Source organism: Quercus suber, unplaced genomic scaffold (genome assembly GCF_002906115.3).
Source record: "Quercus suber isolate HL8 unplaced genomic scaffold, Cork oak 2.0 scaffold_374, whole genome shotgun sequence".
In the NCBI taxonomy this organism is placed as follows: domain Eukaryota; kingdom Viridiplantae; phylum Streptophyta; class Magnoliopsida; order Fagales; family Fagaceae; genus Quercus; species Quercus suber.
The window spans coordinates 168,762-186,082 of record NW_027069826.1 but is presented as its reverse complement, the minus strand read 5'-3'; the positions used below and the strand labels follow the sequence as shown (position 1 = coordinate 186,082).

The window sequence follows — 17,321 nt, the reverse complement described above, 5'->3', positions numbered from 1 at the left end:
TTTTGGAGGGTTACTTACTATTGATCACTCTATGAATAATGGCAGTACTGCTTCATATGTTTTTCGTTTAAATAGCCAAAATCATCATAGAATTGGATCTCTTATTCCCGTTCACGGCACTGAAAATAAAATAGCAAATAGAATCAGTGCTGTTATACGTGATGATCGTAGAGATGTTGTGGATATGAATATTGTCATCGGTGTTTTTTTTTTTTTTTTTTTTAATTATTTTACCCGTGTATTGCATAAGTTAGTGATTAGAGAATGATGAGAAAGGGAAGCAAGCTTTTTCAATCAAACCAAGTGAGTTCGTTGACATTCATTTAATTGTATGGCATTTAACTCGTGTATCTTTTTACCACTTACAACGTTATTGGGCCAAAAAATAAATGTTTAACCAAACACAGTTAAAATCAAATCTAAGGTGCACTACAAATAATATGAGATATATTTTGCTGGGCCAAAGAATCATCTGTAGTGGATCTCTAAAAGAGTTCTGAAAATCAAGCATGGGTCCTCAAGAATGCCAACAGAGGATCATATACTACACTTCTCGCATTCTCAGCCATAACAAAATCAAAATGAGCATAGTTATCTCTATACTGTAGCACAAGCTTGTCCTTCTGATGATCCTTAATGTTGTCCAGCAAACGGTTCACATCATTAACGTCAGAAAGCGAATCCGCCCCTCCATAACCCATGAAAAGAGGAATGTCTTTAGGAATGCGTGTCAGATTGTACAGAGGAGGAGTGGACTGCCCGTAGCGCTTCATGTTCTCACTTTCGTCTCCGTAATCATACTTTGCTACGTTTCCGGCTCTGAGCACTATCCAAAATTTTAAAATACGAAGAATTAATATATGTATAAAGTCCTTGTGATTTATGGAACTCAATTAAATAAACCTATTAATTACAATCGAAATAAAACAACTTTTACTATTGGTAGTGTAACTTTGTAATAAAGCCTTGGACTTGAACGGCTAAATGACAATGAGATATCAGACATGCACACATAGGTTTATTTTTATGTTCAAAGGATACAAGGTTTTAAAAAGGAAAAAGTTGAGCTTAGCTGAGTATCCAAAATTCAGAGACTTACTCTGAGACAAATGGATCATGTTCTTTGTTGACGTTGACTGGGGTGCATGATCCAAAAAAACATCATATGTGGAAGGCTTTATGCAGCAATTTGGGCCTATAAATAGAAATTCCACATTTAAATCAGTAATGGAAGGGAAAGGGAAAGGGAGATTATATTTATCAAGTTAAGCAAGTGAAAACAACCTGCAATAGTGGAAACCAGGTTGCTACAATCAATGAGTGGTAAGTGGCAGACACCTTCCAAAAGTTTGCCAACAACCGACCTGTTTACTAGGAAAAGAAGATAGTTAGTGGTGTAATTTTTCACAATTTGGCTAAGTACTTCACTTGGAATGTTTCAAAACATTTTTAAACTAGTCTCAGCAAGTGAGAAAATAGTTGTACATATTGATTAATGTTGAAATATAAAGATGGCTAATTGCTTCCTCACCCTCCAGAGATGAATTCACGGAGACCCAGCATGTATGTGCCCTGTTAAGTTTAAAAAAAAAAAAGAGTTATGATATTGAATTCGATAATAATAAAATATGGGGTTTCACAATTGAGCAGAAGACTTTCATAATTTTCCTTACTTCGGCTAGAAATGTATTGGCAATAGCTCTTGGAAACATCGAGGTCACCTGACCTGTATAAGCAATTGGGCAAAGCAAAGCAGCGGATTTTGTCATGTTCACCAGCTTCTCTTGTGAAAAGGAAGCTAAAGCAAGCAAAGTTCCCTACAAATTAGAAAAATTGGCCTTAGTTTCACCTATCTTATGCCTAGAAAAACCCAAAAAGATAAGTAATGTCCGTAAATAGAATGGAAGCAACAATTCCACATATTTACCAAGGAATGCCCAACATAGTACAGTTTCTGCCCTGTCTGATTATGTATATAGTCATACATAGCAGGAAGATCATCACTTACTAATTGCTCCCACGTCCAATCCCAGTAAGCCTATAGGGTAAGAAGAGATTAAAAATTACAAAATATTTCAATGTGGTTCATATAATGCAGTTGACATTTTGATAAACAAAGAGAACCGGATCAATGGCACTGAGTGAAGTGTGTCCACGGCTAGATATTGTCCCTCGATTGTTACCCATCCACACATCAAACCCATTATCTGCTAAAATGAAAGCGAGAGATTTGTTTGGAGAATTGAACAGCCATGTTGCAGCATCCTGTTACCAACCATAACTTGACTTAGTTCATTGATGTTACATTTTTTCATGTATAAATTAAAATACCCTACGAGCACACATACAAAAAGAAACATAATTCAAATATATGGTGTAGAGGGTCCAAACTCCTAACCATCAAAATCCCATGCTGTAACAAAACCGGTGGCCTATTTGCCATCTTACTAGTCCTCCCCACCGGAATCCTCTGCACCCCAAGAATATATCCGTCTTTTGTTGTTACCTGAACCATCAAAGTTTAATCACATTAGACACCAGTTTAAGTCACAAAATAAAAAGGCTTTATAAACTAAAAATCATGCAATCTTGGTAGATACTTTATGTTCTTCACAAATATAGCCTTTTGTCTCCACCATAGATTTGCAAAGACTCTCATGACTAATGTCATCAGCAACTGCTGATGCAAATAGTAGAACAGCTAGAAATAGAGTGGTTGATGTGTAATCCATTCTCATTTCAGTGGTGTAACAAATTTCACACTTCCTGCTATTTAAGCTTGAAGAATCCAAATAGAGACAAAATAGTATGTTGTTTAGTGACTTAAATTACATATGTTTTAGTATGGTCTACTTTAATATCAATAAATATAGAAAATTTTGGAAGTAGAATGTGTAACTTCCTTCTATAGTTCGGTTTCATCTTGATAATAAAATGAGGAAATTCTAGACCGGGCAAGTGTTTGAGCCTAGAAGGCAACTGAACTGGTTATACTAAATTAATAAGCCCTGGATCAATTACTCCCGGCTTTGTTGATCGGTTTGAATTGCGCAATAAAAAAGGTCAATATGGAGCATTAAGCATTTAATTTAGAGCTTTTTTTTTTTTATTGTGGGGACCACTAATTTTTGCTTAAACACACTTTAATCAGTTACTTACCCACATTTATACAGTAGTAATATGTGAAGGGTGTGAGTTTCTTTTCCTTTGTTTTTTTTGGTTCCTTTTCAGCTAAAAGGATTAGAGATCTTATTTAGGGTCCATTTAAATAGAATTTATTTTGCTAAAACTTGAAAAGTGTTTTAGTGAAATAATTTTTAAATATATGAATAATGTTGTGAGACCTATTTTTAATAAAAAAAGTTGTTAAAAAGTGTAATTTATGAGATTTATGAACAGTATACAAGAGTACTGTTTATAATTAACTTGTCAACAATTGTGGGCTGAACAAAAAAAAAAAAAAAAACGCGTGAAACGTGAAATGCAACCATGAACAGAGAATCCAAACACATACTTAGGTTCTTATGCAACAGTTGATTTGTTTTACTATATCTGCTTTAATGCTTTTCCCTTTTGTAGCCAACAGTTTTTGACCATGCATAAGACTTCGTCAGTGAAACCTTTCAAATGTTGAAATTTTATATACTGTTATTAATGATAGGACTAACTCTTTGATTCCATTCAAACCTAAAAAAAAAAACAGTAGGGTGTCATTTCACTTAAATTTTGAAGGGGTGTCATTCCCTTCCCCTCCCGCCAACAGGGGTGGCGCCAATATCCAATGAGGTTGGTCCAGAGAGTTTTAAATTAATATAGGCCTTTTGACCACCTTTAAAACTTGAACACTCATAATAACAATTGAGCTCATTAAACATAAAATTCAACCTCTCCAAAATTTTGGTCCATTGAAAGTAGAACAAAAAAATTGCATGAAATGCAATGTTCACAATATTTTTGCAATATTTTCGTAACAAATTCTAAATAACAGAATGTTACTAGTAAACAAAAAATAATAATTTCAATGGTAAATTCAAATTAAAATCAGTAAAAACTTACCATCTAGACTTTGTTGTAAAAGTGTCGCAAAAATATTGTGGACATAGTACTTTTCAAAAATTACCTAAACAAAAAATTAGCCTAAAATCTTAAATGAAACATTTAATTGTGATTTTTTAAATTGTGTTTTCAAATAGCATATTTTAAAATCGCTATTTTTTTATATATAAAAAATGCACACTCTTTAAATAGCTAGTCTGTCAGTGCTTACTTTGGTCTTTAACCGAATTTGTTGGATTTATATGATATATTTTTTCAAAAAGATAATGCATTTTGTTTATATCAGTACTTATTTAGGCAATATTTTAGTAATTGAATCAGAGATCAATAGCTTAATAATAACTTGGTTTTGTACATTGAAAAAGATGTAGCTGATAACATTAATAGTGAAATTATCATATCACACAATGATTTCAAAATATGAAAACTTGTGAAAGGAAATTTTAAAACTTTATGTATTTGCATATGTTTTTATTTTGTAATGTTAATATACTCAAGTTTTATTATTATTAAATTTTTCTAATTGAATTGTTTTTAATGACTACCCTAAAAAGAATTTCTAGAACCGCCACTGCCCACCAAACCTTAGAGGAGGTAATATCAAACGTTCAAATTTAAGGCGAACTAAAAGTATGTTGATTAATTAAGAGGAAAATATATTAAGTTAATTGGATGATAATTGATTTTTTTTTTTTTTTTTTTTTGGGGAGAAGATAATTGATGTGGTAAAGATTTTTAGAAGTGAGTTGATACTTATTTGAAGTGATAAAATAAAAATCAAATTAGTTTTGTTAAGTAGTCTTTTGATTTATTTGTATTGGCTTTATAACGTGCCGAATTTACTTATAATTCTCCATATTTTTATGTATTTTCTGGGGGGACTACATGTTGCCTTAGTTGGTGTGCTTGAGCCCTAGAAAAAGTTTGCCAAAGCAATTCATAATGGGTTTGCGACTTGCTCACTAACAAGATTGCCCATGCAAAGCTACCACACACCAATAAAGGAGGAGTCTCTCTGTCCTTTATGTGTTGCGACCTAGCTAGCTCCTTGTTAAATATATTAGCGAAGCGATGTGTTATATTATGTTGTATGCTAGAGTGGAAGTGGAAGGGGAAGCATAAAATAGAATCACTGAGAACACAAGAGTTACATGATTTAGCCTTGTTGGCCTACGTCTACAGATGAATCTCTTAAGGGCTACATCTTTAAGAGTGTAGTACAAAGTATGTGTTATAATGAACTATAACATGAGTATATATAGGCGATTAAACCCTAAACTATTAGTACAAGTAAAAGTGGGCTTGGGCCTATTAGATTAGGCTAATATGTCTAATATATCTCTAACACTCTCCCTCAAATTCAAGATGAAAAGCTCAATAAAGGCTTGAGATTGGATAAGCATGAAAAGATACCTTAAATAATTCCCTTGAAGAAACCACAATGAAGAATGTGCCAATTAACCAATTTTGAAGCTTTAAATGAAGAAATGGAGTCCAAAATCGAAATCTACAAACCTGAGTAAGATAGGCCCTTTTGAAAATTTTGACTTTTGGTCAATGGTTAACCCATAAAGTCAAAGTCAACAACTAGTCAAAGTCAACGGTCAGCAACAGTGCAATGGTTAGAGTGATCTTGGTCAGATCCAGGTTTCAGGGTCTATTTTGGTTCAGGTCATGGATCTATGCTGCAATATTGCTGATGTCATCTAATGATGTGTCATTGACGTGTTCTAGGGCTTGTTAGCAGAAGTCTTTTGGTGTGTGCGAGACCTAGGAGGCATGTGTAACTGACGGTTAGCGCGTGTTTTTTCAGATAAGGGCCAGATTCTTGGGCTTCGTAAATCGGTGGACAACAAGGCCTATATAGTGGCGCGTGTGACCGAAATCTGATCAAGGAGTTGAGAATCCTTGGCAGCACTTGTGAGGAGGATCGAAGCCTTTGTCCATGCATGAAGGCGTGTGCGGCTGCCGATGGGGACAAGTTTCTTGGGTTTTGGTCACGGTAGGCCGTTAAGCACGTCTGTGTGGTTGGTTTCATTAGGCAAAGCCTCAATGTGCACAGATCTAAAAGAGAGAGACACATATTGTTTTAGCTTGTGATCTAAGACACGACAACGACACAACAATGGTGGTTCCGTGAGAGCTGTGTGATGCAATGGGTCCTAATTTGAAAGCAAGCGTGGACACTATTGTGGATCTGTGCTACACTTGTATGAATCTTCTTTGTTGTGTAGAGATAGTTGTTTAATGCCAAGAACGAAGTTTGGCTTTAATACCATGTTAAATATATATTAAATGTGATGTGTTATATCATGTTATATGCTAGTGTAGATGCAGAATGTGAAACATAGAATAGGAACACTGAGAGCACGAGGGTTATGTGGTTTAGCGTTATTGGCCTACATCTACAAAGGAATCCATTAGGAGCCACATCTTTATTATGTAAGAGTGTAGTACAAAGCATGTGTTATAATGAACTATAATATGAGTATATATAGGCAACTAAACTCTAGACTACTAGTACAAGTAGGAGTGGACCTATTACATTGAGTTAATATGTCTAATATATCTTTAACACTTACAACCAGTTAAAAACTAGGATCGGGACAAATTGATCTTACCTGCAAACAACTCATTTCCATAACAACAACACACAATAAACATCAATCCTTTAAATGATGAATAAATAATCAAATAAGTTATTTTCTATATGGACAAAATTTAGTTACAAAATTGATTGTAACTTTAAATTACAACATTACTCAATATCTTTTTATTGGAGGTGAATTTCAATAAATCCATCATTAGATTACATCTTCTTCTTATATCCTACATACTTGCAACATTTCTAAAAAATTAAAAATCAATAGCTATGTCATCAATAAATTATTTAAATTGCAAATTTTTGTAGTTTAAAATTATGTATAAAATATAAGCTTTTAGATCATATAGTAAATAATATCCGATTGACATAAAATTTGACAAGTGTATTAAGAGCGTAAAAAACATACAATTTAACGATTAGGTTTTCAAAATATATAGTAATGTTTATTTTATTGAATAAATTTATAGTTTTAGGTTACAACTAATTTGTAGCTAAACTTTATTCTTTATATATTTGTTTTTAATAATAATAAAGAATTTCCAATTATGTAAATAGTAATTCATTTTCTTATGTCCACTCTTTTTTTTTTCTTTTTTTCTTTTTAAAGTTATATTGTGTACCTATTTATGATTACAATTCTTTTTTATTAAAAAAAATTTATTTCAATGTCTACTGGATAGCATTCTATTTTGTATTTCAAATTATTGTAATTTTCCTACTTTCTAAAATTTATATCAATAATTTCCAACTAGTATCTTATATAGTTGTATTATCAATGTCGTCACGTATTTACAAGCATTTCATGCATTTTTGCTAAATACTCCAATTCAAAAATAATGATTTTTTTTTTCAAACTCATCCAGTAGATCACAGGTTAGTGACTAGCATCTTAAATCTTGAATTATATGAATTGCCAAATTGAATTGAATAATTATATATGGTACGAGTTTGTGTATAGTTTCATATGATCAGATTTTTATTAGGTGAAAACCGAACTATATTAGATAATTAGTAAGGGTTTATACATACACACACACAGTTTTTTCTTTTTCTTTTTCTTTTTTTATAACAAACAGAAACTTCATTAAATAGAAAAAGCCATAGATGCATCTATAAACACAAAATTTATCAATTGTAGAAAATCAAACAAATTGAAAAATGTGCTCCACGAATATAATTTTTTATTAATCAAGTAATGAGTAAAATATCTGTTTTGACTCTTTTACAAAAAGTGCTCCTCTAATTCTATCTTCTTTATGGTCTTGATTCAAATGCAAAATTTTCTTCAATTTGGTTGGAAGATGGATCAAATGGTTTTGACAACAAACCTCTAACTTTAAGCTTGTTAAAGATTTGTTGTTCTTCAAGTTCTTCAAGTCCTTCAAATGTTTTTCAAGTCCTTTGAATGTCCTTCAAGTTAATTTCTTCAGAGCTTGAATTTCTTGAAAACTTGATTTTGAAAATGAGAGAGATGTTCTCTATTTATAGTAGTTTCAGAGGATAAGCTCCACTTTGAATTGATATGCTTGAAAATATGTAGTATACTCTTGATTGGCCCAAATTCTTCTTAGAGATAATCATCTCTATTTATCTATTTTGATGAAGATCATATTTTGATAAAGATAATAATCAACAAAGATAAATAATTATCTCTATTTATTTTATTTATTTTAATACAGATAATTATCCTTCAATTTTGAATTGAAAATTTATCTTTATTTTATTTTATTTATTTTAATAAAGATAATTATCCATAAATTTTGAATAAGAAATTTATCTTTATCTTGTGGGCCAAATGACACGTGGCAAATTTTGATATGCCAATGTAATGTCAATTTGGATGACACATATTATCATTTAATTTAATTAATTTAATGACTTATTAATTTAAAATTTGTCACTAAATTTTGATATGACATTTTATAATTGGCTTAAAATTTTGCTTCCTACAACATCATGAAGAAGAGCTTGTTCTATAAAATAAGGACTCTCTTCAATCCAAGCACAGTAATCAATAATGCTGTAAGCATGTTTAGCTAAAAAATGAGTAAGTATATTTCCATTACAACAAACATGTGAGAAATTCACACTCTGAAATCATGAACAGCTGCTGCAATTCCATAAACCAAAGAGACCACCGAAGAAGGAGCTAGGGCAGATTCACACAATGCTTGAACCATGACCATTGAATCACCCTCGCTCCTGTACAAAATCCCAAATACCAATTTCCCCAGCAAAAGCAATTCCAGCTTCAAAAGCTTTAGCTTCAGTTTCAATGGCCCCCAAAGGAGCATGAAGCTTCTTACTAAGTCCTGCAATGAAATTCCCTTCATTATCTCTGATTACTACCCCCACACCAGCAGTTTTTTGAGAAAAGAATACCGCTCCATCCACATTCACTCTGTACATTAAACCAACTGGAGGCACCCCCATTTCTAATCCACAACCTGTCTTCAGAGGGATGACATTAGCCGTCCATTATTCATCCAAACATTGAATACACCAATGTATAATCTGCTTCCCACACTTTTTCAATCCACCATGTTGAATTTCATTCCTGCTAGTCCACAAAGCCCAAACAATGGTGATGACCAAAGCCAAATCCTCGTTCGCCTATTTAGCCTTCATTCAATATACCATAAAAAATCCATAAAGCTACGGAAAGTCATTAAGGACAAAAGATGAGAAAACTTAGTCAAGCTCCAAGCTTCTCGAGCTTTAGGACATTCCAAGGACAGGTGTAATAAAGACTCAGCATGCATTCCACACTCCTCACATAAATCATCTGCAATTGCATGCCTAAGGACTAAATTGGCCTTAGTAGGAAGAATGCCTTTAGCAGCTATCCAAGCATAGTTTCTAACCTAGTGAGGTACTTGTATTTTCCATATTTTTTTTCTAGAAAGAACGCAAACTTCTACTATCTGAAGTAGAGCCACACACATTAGATCCCTCCATCTCCAAAGCAATCTTGTAAGCACTCCTAACAGTAAAAAAACCATTTGAGTCTCACACCAGATTTGTTTATCACTTGGCAACCGGTTGCTTACGGGAATTCCAGCAATATTTTCAACATCAAAAGGAAGGAAAGCTTGTTTAAGAATATCCAAATTCCAGGTCTTCTTATCCACATCAATTAGATCACTTACCCAAGAAACCCGTGGACATGAACTTCTAGGAGAGATAACTTTATGTGAAGAAGAACTAGGAATCCATTTATCATCCCAAATCCGAATACACTGGCCATTCCCCCCACACACCAACTAACACTCCTCTTAGAGCATCTACATTGGTGGAGCTATAAATTTAGCTATTTAGCACCATAAAAACTACTTATTTATTTTACCTTCTCACTTTACAAAACATCTAACATCAATAATTTTATTTTATCTTTTAACACAATAAAATAATATATCTATTATAATAAACAACCATCACAACCACTGCCACCGCCACCGCCACCACCACATAATAGCAAATAATCGTCTAGTGTAACAATAATATTTTTAAAAAATACCAACAGAGAGCATCATTTTCCTCTCAGTTTTGAGCAAAAGTGTCATTCGCTCCAATTTTAAAGTAAAATTTTATAATTCACCCAAAAGAAATTTCTTAATTTTAGCCCTCTATCACTCAAGTGTCATTGTAGAACGGTAATTGCAATTTTTAATTGAATGATTGTGAAGATGGTCATGTCTTTTTTTTTTTCAATATTAAAAGCAATTAGTTGTAAATTTAAGAATTAATATCTTAGCTTAAAGATAAAAAGACATTTAAAAAAAATTCAGATTGATTAAAAGATAGAAAATATCAAATAAAATAGCAATATATTTGAACCAAACATCAACATTAAATAAAATAAAATAAAACATTCGTTTTAAAGAACTGGTCATGTATTTGAACCAAAATATTTCTTAACTTTTTTTTTTTTTTGGGGTTAAAATATTTCTTAGTTTCACCTGGTCAGATGTACTTAATCAATTAATTGATTTTATGGGTTTAGCCTTGGTTTTGATTATTTGATATCCTTTTGCTTAACCTTTGGTTTTAAAAACTTTCAGACGCTCTTCATGGGATTCCAAAGGGGTTCACTATTTGTGCACGTGGTTCAGTAATCCACAAGTTGACAAATTACATAGGACTTTAAAATCATTATTTTAACAACCTCCTCAGCCAAATGAATGCTCCTCCAAAAATACACCGACCATTCCACCAATGGAATATGGTAACATGTGATTGGCTTATTAATTTATTTTGCCAAATCACATCCCCCCCCTCCCTTTTTTTAGAGATAGTTAATCTATGACGCCTGCTATTAATAATAGTTCTTTATCATCAGATTAAGACATCAATCAATTTCAACCTATGGCTTATTAATTTATTTTGCCAAATCCCTTTTATTGCTTTACAACAGAGCGACTTTCTTTTAAAAAAAATGATCCGATTAATATATGCTCTACATTAACAATTCATTTTTAAAAAAAATTACTAAAAAGTAAAAAAATTGTCAAAAAATTTGACAATTTTTTCAATTTCTAATAAAAATTTTCTTCTAAGAGCGTACTTTAATAAAATATCTAAAAGAAAATAAAGCGGCTTTAGCGGAGGAGGAAAAATAAATAAACAGTTTATAAAGCTACAGAAGTTTACTAGCATCGAACCAATAAAGGTGGGGGATCCTTTAACCACACACAGCTCACCGTTCTGAACTGGCAGCCTCAAAAATGCTCTGGCCGCTCTATTACTTAAAATGATGAAGATGATTTTGTCACATGCCTAAATTAAGAAAAAATAAAAACAAAAAATTGGGTGCGACTATATTGTTAGTATTGAATTTTGAAATCATCAATCAGTTTGGTCAACGAGTGCCATTCAAAGATTCAAATGGGAATGTAAAATAAGTATAACACGGAACGAAATCTCCTGCCGTTTTGGTTCGTATCGTAACGGCATCAGAGAAAGAAAAGTAACAATCTTCGAACAGCTATAGTCAATCTTATCGTCCACCACCAAAACATCTTTCCTTTTTTTATACCGTATTATTTTTAAAACAACCAGCGCAGACTTTTCATACTCTGTCTGTCCATTATTGTCGAAGTTTATATTTTTATTTATTGGGATTCCCTTTTTTTTTGGTAAAAGATTTATTGGGATTCCTAGTATCTTATATATATACAAGTGGATAAAAATAACACGGTGGCTCCAGATTCCCAAGAAGATACGTACTCCATACAGCTTCTTAGAGTGAGTTCTACCTTCTGCCTCTGCTTTTTTTTTCTTCTTCTTGTATTATTGGTTGTTTCATATGATAGATGTTTCATTGATTTCGTGTTTCTCTCTGCCTAATCTATGTTCTTACGTATGGAATGATTGTGTCGTAGTACGTGTGTGTCTGTGAAGAATATCCTTAAATGATGAATGAGTTTTGTTTTCTTTGTTCGGTTTTTTATTAATGGGTTATTGGTTCTGAAAATTAGAGTTTTGAGTAATTTGAAAATGTTTTTTTTTTTTTTTTGGCCATGAATTTAATGATGAATTAAGCCTAAAAGTCAGCTTGATTGGTTGTAGATAAAGATGAGTTGTTTAATAGGTTGGAGCAATACTTTTGTAGATGTGAAGAGTCTCTTGTTTCATTGAACAGTGTTTGTGTTCTTCAAATGAGCGTTCATTGTTTGATTATATTTACAAGAAATAGGTGGAATGGTTATGATTAAATTATGAGTAAAAAATCATGGAATGGTTGGCTTAAGCAACTCAATGGAGTGGCATTTCACACTAGGAAGTCAAATTATATAGGCGGTGTAGTTTCATTTTCCTAATAAATTAGAATTATTTTAACAATAAAGGGAGTGCAAAAGCATGAGGGGCCATACCCTGGATATACTAAAAGAAGTCCAATTGAGATACTAGGCATGGACTGGAACATATATATATATATATATATATGAAAAGTGAATGGACTACTAAATAACTACTCATTGATACATGATTTGCAATTACTTGTAGGACCTGGTTGGAAGGAAACATTCGTCATGGCAACCCCTCATGAAAATGTGCCTCCTGCCAATCTTGAGGTTTGTGATCAAATATCCATTTCCTTCAACTAGGGATTATTGCTGCAGAAAACTCTGACTTACATCTGCTGTCATTTACAGGGAAAATTTATTGCAATTGTAGTATGCTGGCTTCTAGGAAATGGGTGCCTCTTTTCATGGAACAGTATGCTGACAATAGGAGATTACTATTCTTACTTGTTCCCGGTAAACCAAGTCTCTTTTTATGCATTATTTCATTATATTAGCTTTTGGAGATATTTGGATCTGTAAAGGCATGCCTTCCATGACTTGCAGGCCTGCAAATCTTTTCATCAAAACTAAATTCTACGATTTAATTACATGATCTAACCTCATTGTTTTTTCTCATTAAACTTGCATTACATATTAGTTTGAGCAGAGATTTGTACTACTTTGTTCAATAGCATGCTTTCATATTTTTCCCAATCAAGTCACTGAAACTGAAATTGACCACGCTTTTAGTTGGTATCATTTAAAACTTATCAAGATTTTGAACTATTTAGTCTGTGAAAGTCTCGGAGATTCTTCTCTTCCCCTATCATTCTTCTGCTGTCCCATGCTGCTTCACAGATTTCATCTTTATTATGGTGATTCTATAGACAAATCTAGAACAACTATCCTGATAGATTTACACACTAGTCTTGTTTGATTGTCCAGAATCAGATAAATTGATTTTATTATGTTATCATTTTGTTTAATTGGGTTCATTTTACCTTAACTCAGAGTTGTTCTTGATAGTACCACTACCCAATGAATATCTTTTTTATGATGTTATAGGTCTAAATTTGGTGAACCATAATGTATGTTTGTACTCCCATCTTTTAGAATTTTTCTAAGTTTTAATTATAAGAATGTTAATAGTTGTTGTTGCAGCAATAAATTTCCTGAGTGATTAAGGTTCTTTCTTTTTTACCTGTGCAGAAATACCATTCTTCAAGGGTCCTTACTCTTGTTTATCAGCCATTTGCATTTGGAGTACTTTCCGTTCTAGCATACAAGGAAGCAAAAATCAATACTAGACGAAGAAACCTCTTTGGATATATCCTGTTTTTCATAAGTTCTCTTTTGGTTTTAGTAGTACGTACAGTCTGCCTTTACAATACTTATATATTCTAATATACACCTGAACTCTACCAGATCCTGTTCATTACATAAATTATTAACTCAAAAGAAAATTATTAATTCTTTGAGATAATTTTAATTCCATTCTTTTTTTTATCTTCTATTATTCTGTCATAGTTGGATTTAGCAACTTCTGGAAAAGGAGGACTTGGAACTTTTATTGGATTATGTGCCATTAGCGGTGCTTTTGGAGTTGCAGATGCTCATGTACAGGGTGGAATGGTTGGGGATCTCTCCTTCATGCATCCTGAATTCGTTCAGGTCAGTATTCATGACTTGCAATATTACATGTTCAATAGTTTCTTAGAACATTTACCTTATCTAATTTTTAGTTTATGATTGGTTACTTGTCTTATAATTTTCAGTCTTTCTTTGCTGGTTTGGCTGCATCAGGGGCTCTAACCTCTGCTTTGAGGTTAATTACAAAAGGAGCTTTTGAAAATACCAGGGATGGTCTTCGCAAAGGAGCCCGTATGTTCAAATCCCTATTACTTTTAGATTCCCATATAAAAAAAAGGGGGGAGAACATCCCACCACTTTTGCTATTGTTGAACAATAAATGCTAGATTTTGTGGTTACGTATTTCCTATTATATTTTAGGAATCCTTATTTTCAAATCCCTGTTATTTTGTGTGTCCTTTCATGGATTTCCATAGTACATGCTGTGTTTCTTCATCTTGGATGGTTGTTAACTTGACTCAGGATTAATTTGAGATCCCAATCCACTATGAGTTTCTTGCTCTCTATTTGTGAGCTCATCAAATTCATTTCAAGTCTAGATATGTGTATCTCAGATATTTTCTGATTGCATGCCGTTTCTTGCATCCATTACTGTTAATACTTGAGTGATACAGGAAATTAATGAGTAGTATATGCTAATACTTCATTAAGTAAAAGGTCAGAAGATGCCAAGAGCCTTGCAGCACAATTGGCTGCTCCTAGTATTTTCAACGAAACACCTCTAGGGTTCAAATCCCCACTTTTCCATTGTAAATGTCAAATTATCAAATAAATAAAATAAAATGCATAAGACAAATAAATTGATATAATAGCTGCATTTCTATTACTTCCATTTTTTATTTATGTGGCTCTTTTAAAATTTAATAGTTGTCACTCAAGGTATGCCTGACTTTGGGGGCATGTTCTGATTGTAAGGGTGTGCAATTCATTAAATGGCTCTTGCTTACTACTGAGTGCTGATTTCTTTTCTTGCTTGTTGCTTAGAAAACATGATTTTGTTGTCATCTTTCTACGTTACCCTTTTTTTGTTGATAATTTATTAGTTGAGACAGAAAAGCATACTCTTACACTGTCTGAAACAATGTTTCTAAAACTTAAATTATTTTGTGTCCACTGCAGTTGTGTTCTTTTCCCTTTCCACCTTTTTCGCATTTCTTTGTGTTCTTCTCTATGCATTTGTCTTTCCAAAACTCCCAATTGTGAAGTATTACCGCTCAAAGGCAGCCTCAGAAGGATCAAAGACTGTTTCAGCTGACCTTGCTGCTGGTGGCATCCAAACATTACCACATCAACAGGCATTTCTCTTTCTTTAATGAAATGTAAGAAAAAATCCCTAGTAATTATGTTAATCTTTGGTAAGATATTGAAATTTTGCAGGCAGAGGAAGATCCAAAACAACTTGAGCGGCTAAGCAACAAAGAACTGTTACTTCAGAACATTGATTATGCACTCGATATGTTTCTGATATATGTGCTGACATTATCTATTTTCCCTGGGTTCTTATCTGAAGATACTGGTTCACACAGTTTAGGTACATGGTATGTGTGTATCCACAGTTACAATATTAGTTTAGTGCCTGGCTGATTCCTTCAGCCAGTAAATTATTTATTCCATCCATCTCTCTTTCCTTAATTATCATTTTTTTTCTCTTTCCATCCATCTTCAGATATGTTATTCCATCCATTTCTCTCTGTATGCTTTTCTTTTTTTGTGTGTATGTGTGGTGATGTTCTCGTAACTGGTGATAATTTCAGGTATGCTCTTGTTTTGATAGCAATGTATAATGTGTGTGATCTCATCGGAAGATACATTCCACTCTTGAAATTCCTGAAGTTGGAATCACGGAAAGGTCTCATGATAGCAATCCTTTCTCGGTTCTTACTCATTCCAGCATTCTATTTCACTGCAAATTATGGCGACCAGGGCTGGATGATATTGCTGACATCCTTCTTGGGGTTAACTAATGGTTATCTCACTGTTTGTGTCATGACTTCTGCACCAAAAGGCTACAAGGTTAGTTCACTAAATGCCACTCCAAAGTAGCAGACATTTTAAAATTAAAGTTGATTTCTAAGAGAACTTATATGCTTCCGATACTTCTAGGGACCGGAGCAAAATGCCTTGGGAAACCTTCTGGTGTTGTTTCTTCTAGGAGGTATTTTTGCAGGGGTAACACTGGACTGGTTATGGCTAATAGGTAAAGGCTGGTGAGTGCTGATTCTGGCTGATTTGAAGGAAGTGAAATGTTTTTAGATTTTGAAGGAAAAAATATTATGGGATAAATATTCATTTAGGATGGAAATATGAAATGTGAGCCATTCTTTAGAACTTGCTTCCACACTTTTTTCTGAATTGTAATGTTCTGTAATGTTCTAAGCGTTGAATTAAAAGAGTTTTTCCACATCAAACTCACATCGTATTCCCAAAGCTAGCAACTCTTTTCCTTCCTTTTCTGTATGATGGAATTTGTTTTTAAAGAAAATGATTAGTACAGATGCAACAAACTTCAGACTACAGAAAACATAAGGCCTCCAATAGAAGCTTGAAGTAAAAGCAGTGAAGCATAACTTGCTGGAAGTGAAAGAAGACCTCTAACATTATAGCACTGAATAAAATGGAAGCTCTAGAGAAACACAGACTCTACCTTACTTGTAACCTTTCCTTCATTTCGTTTGTCCTTGATTGCTGCTGTTCCACTCTTCTTTTCTTTAATATGGCTGGTCTTAATTAATTGTGAAGGAAACAATGTATTCATCAAATACGTATGTATTGTATTTGATGAATACATGTAGAAATGATACTTGTTTCCGATGATACCTTTGATATCCTCACTTTATCTTACCATAAGTGGACAGGCTGATTCGAGAGAGTGATCTACAGCTCAAAGAACTAACCAACCACACACCATAATACAGTGCATAATACGAAGAAAAAATGATTCTCTATTTAAAACAGATCCATTTAATGATTCTGATTAAATATTACAAATTAAAAGTTGTATCTAATGCCACACTGTTTACTATTAATTTCAAAATATATATATATATATATATTAACCATGAATTTGAATCATCTAATTTAAGTGAAAATGGAGTGATATTCCAACCGTCAATCCCTCTAGCAGGTTATGAGCTAGCTTGAGTCCACTAATAGCAATAACAGAATGTTGAAGAGGGAGGAAATAATGTGCAAATATCGTTACATCCAAGCCCCAGGCCCACCAT

The 17,321-nt window shown here is 33.0% G+C and overlaps 2 protein-coding genes across 2 annotated transcripts; one reads left to right on the top strand and one right to left on the bottom strand.

The window, feature by feature from the left end:
* Nucleotides 1–239: 239 nt before the first annotated feature.
* LOC112034513 (triacylglycerol lipase 2) lies at nucleotides 240–9,094 on the bottom strand. Its single transcript, XM_024067327.2, has 10 exons — nucleotides 8,856–9,094; nucleotides 2,601–2,766; nucleotides 2,399–2,506; nucleotides 2,125–2,265; nucleotides 1,928–2,038; nucleotides 1,674–1,817; nucleotides 1,532–1,572; nucleotides 1,285–1,364; nucleotides 1,100–1,195; nucleotides 240–826 (listed from the first exon to the last, which is right to left on the bottom strand). Exons 1-10 carry the CDS (start codon nucleotides 9,092–9,094, stop codon nucleotides 504–506), a joined length of 1,449 nt encoding a protein of 482 aa, XP_023923095.2. The 3' UTR covers nucleotides 240–503.
* Nucleotides 9,095–11,527: 2,433 nt separating this feature from the next.
* LOC112034511 (equilibrative nucleotide transporter 3) lies at nucleotides 11,528–16,505 on the top strand. Its single transcript, XM_024067326.2, has 10 exons — nucleotides 11,528–11,905; nucleotides 12,668–12,735; nucleotides 12,817–12,921; nucleotides 13,657–13,812; nucleotides 13,975–14,118; nucleotides 14,223–14,328; nucleotides 15,217–15,392; nucleotides 15,475–15,635; nucleotides 15,852–16,110; nucleotides 16,201–16,505. The coding sequence occupies exons 2-10, from the start codon at nucleotides 12,694–12,696 to the stop codon at nucleotides 16,306–16,308; spliced, it is 1,257 nt and encodes a 418-aa protein (XP_023923094.2). The 5' UTR covers nucleotides 11,528–11,905; nucleotides 12,668–12,693; the 3' UTR covers nucleotides 16,309–16,505.
* The last annotated feature ends 816 nt before the right edge of the window (nucleotides 16,506–17,321 follow it).

Excerpts from the sequence above, each read along its gene's own strand:
- LOC112034513 (XM_024067327.2), bottom strand. The coding sequence starts at position 9,094 with ATGGGGGTGCCTCCAGTTGGTTTAATGTACAGAGTGAATGTGGATGGA. Across the intron at positions 2,039-2,124 it reads CACTCAGTGCCATTGATCCG|GCTTACTGGGATTGGACGTG; the intron begins GTTCTCTTTGTT and ends CTTACCCTATAG. Across the intron at positions 1,196-1,284 it reads CCTGGTTTCCACTATTGCAG|GCCCAAATTGCTGCATAAAG; the intron begins GTTGTTTTCACT and ends TTCTATTTATAG.
- LOC112034511 (XM_024067326.2), top strand. The coding sequence starts at position 12,694 with ATGGCAACCCCTCATGAAAATGTGCCTCCTGCCAATCTTGAG. Across the intron at positions 14,119-14,222 it reads TGCATCCTGAATTCGTTCAG|TCTTTCTTTGCTGGTTTGGC; the intron begins GTCAGTATTCAT and ends TATAATTTTCAG. Across the intron at positions 15,393-15,474 it reads AAACATTACCACATCAACAG|GCAGAGGAAGATCCAAAACA; the intron begins GCATTTCTCTTT and ends GAAATTTTGCAG.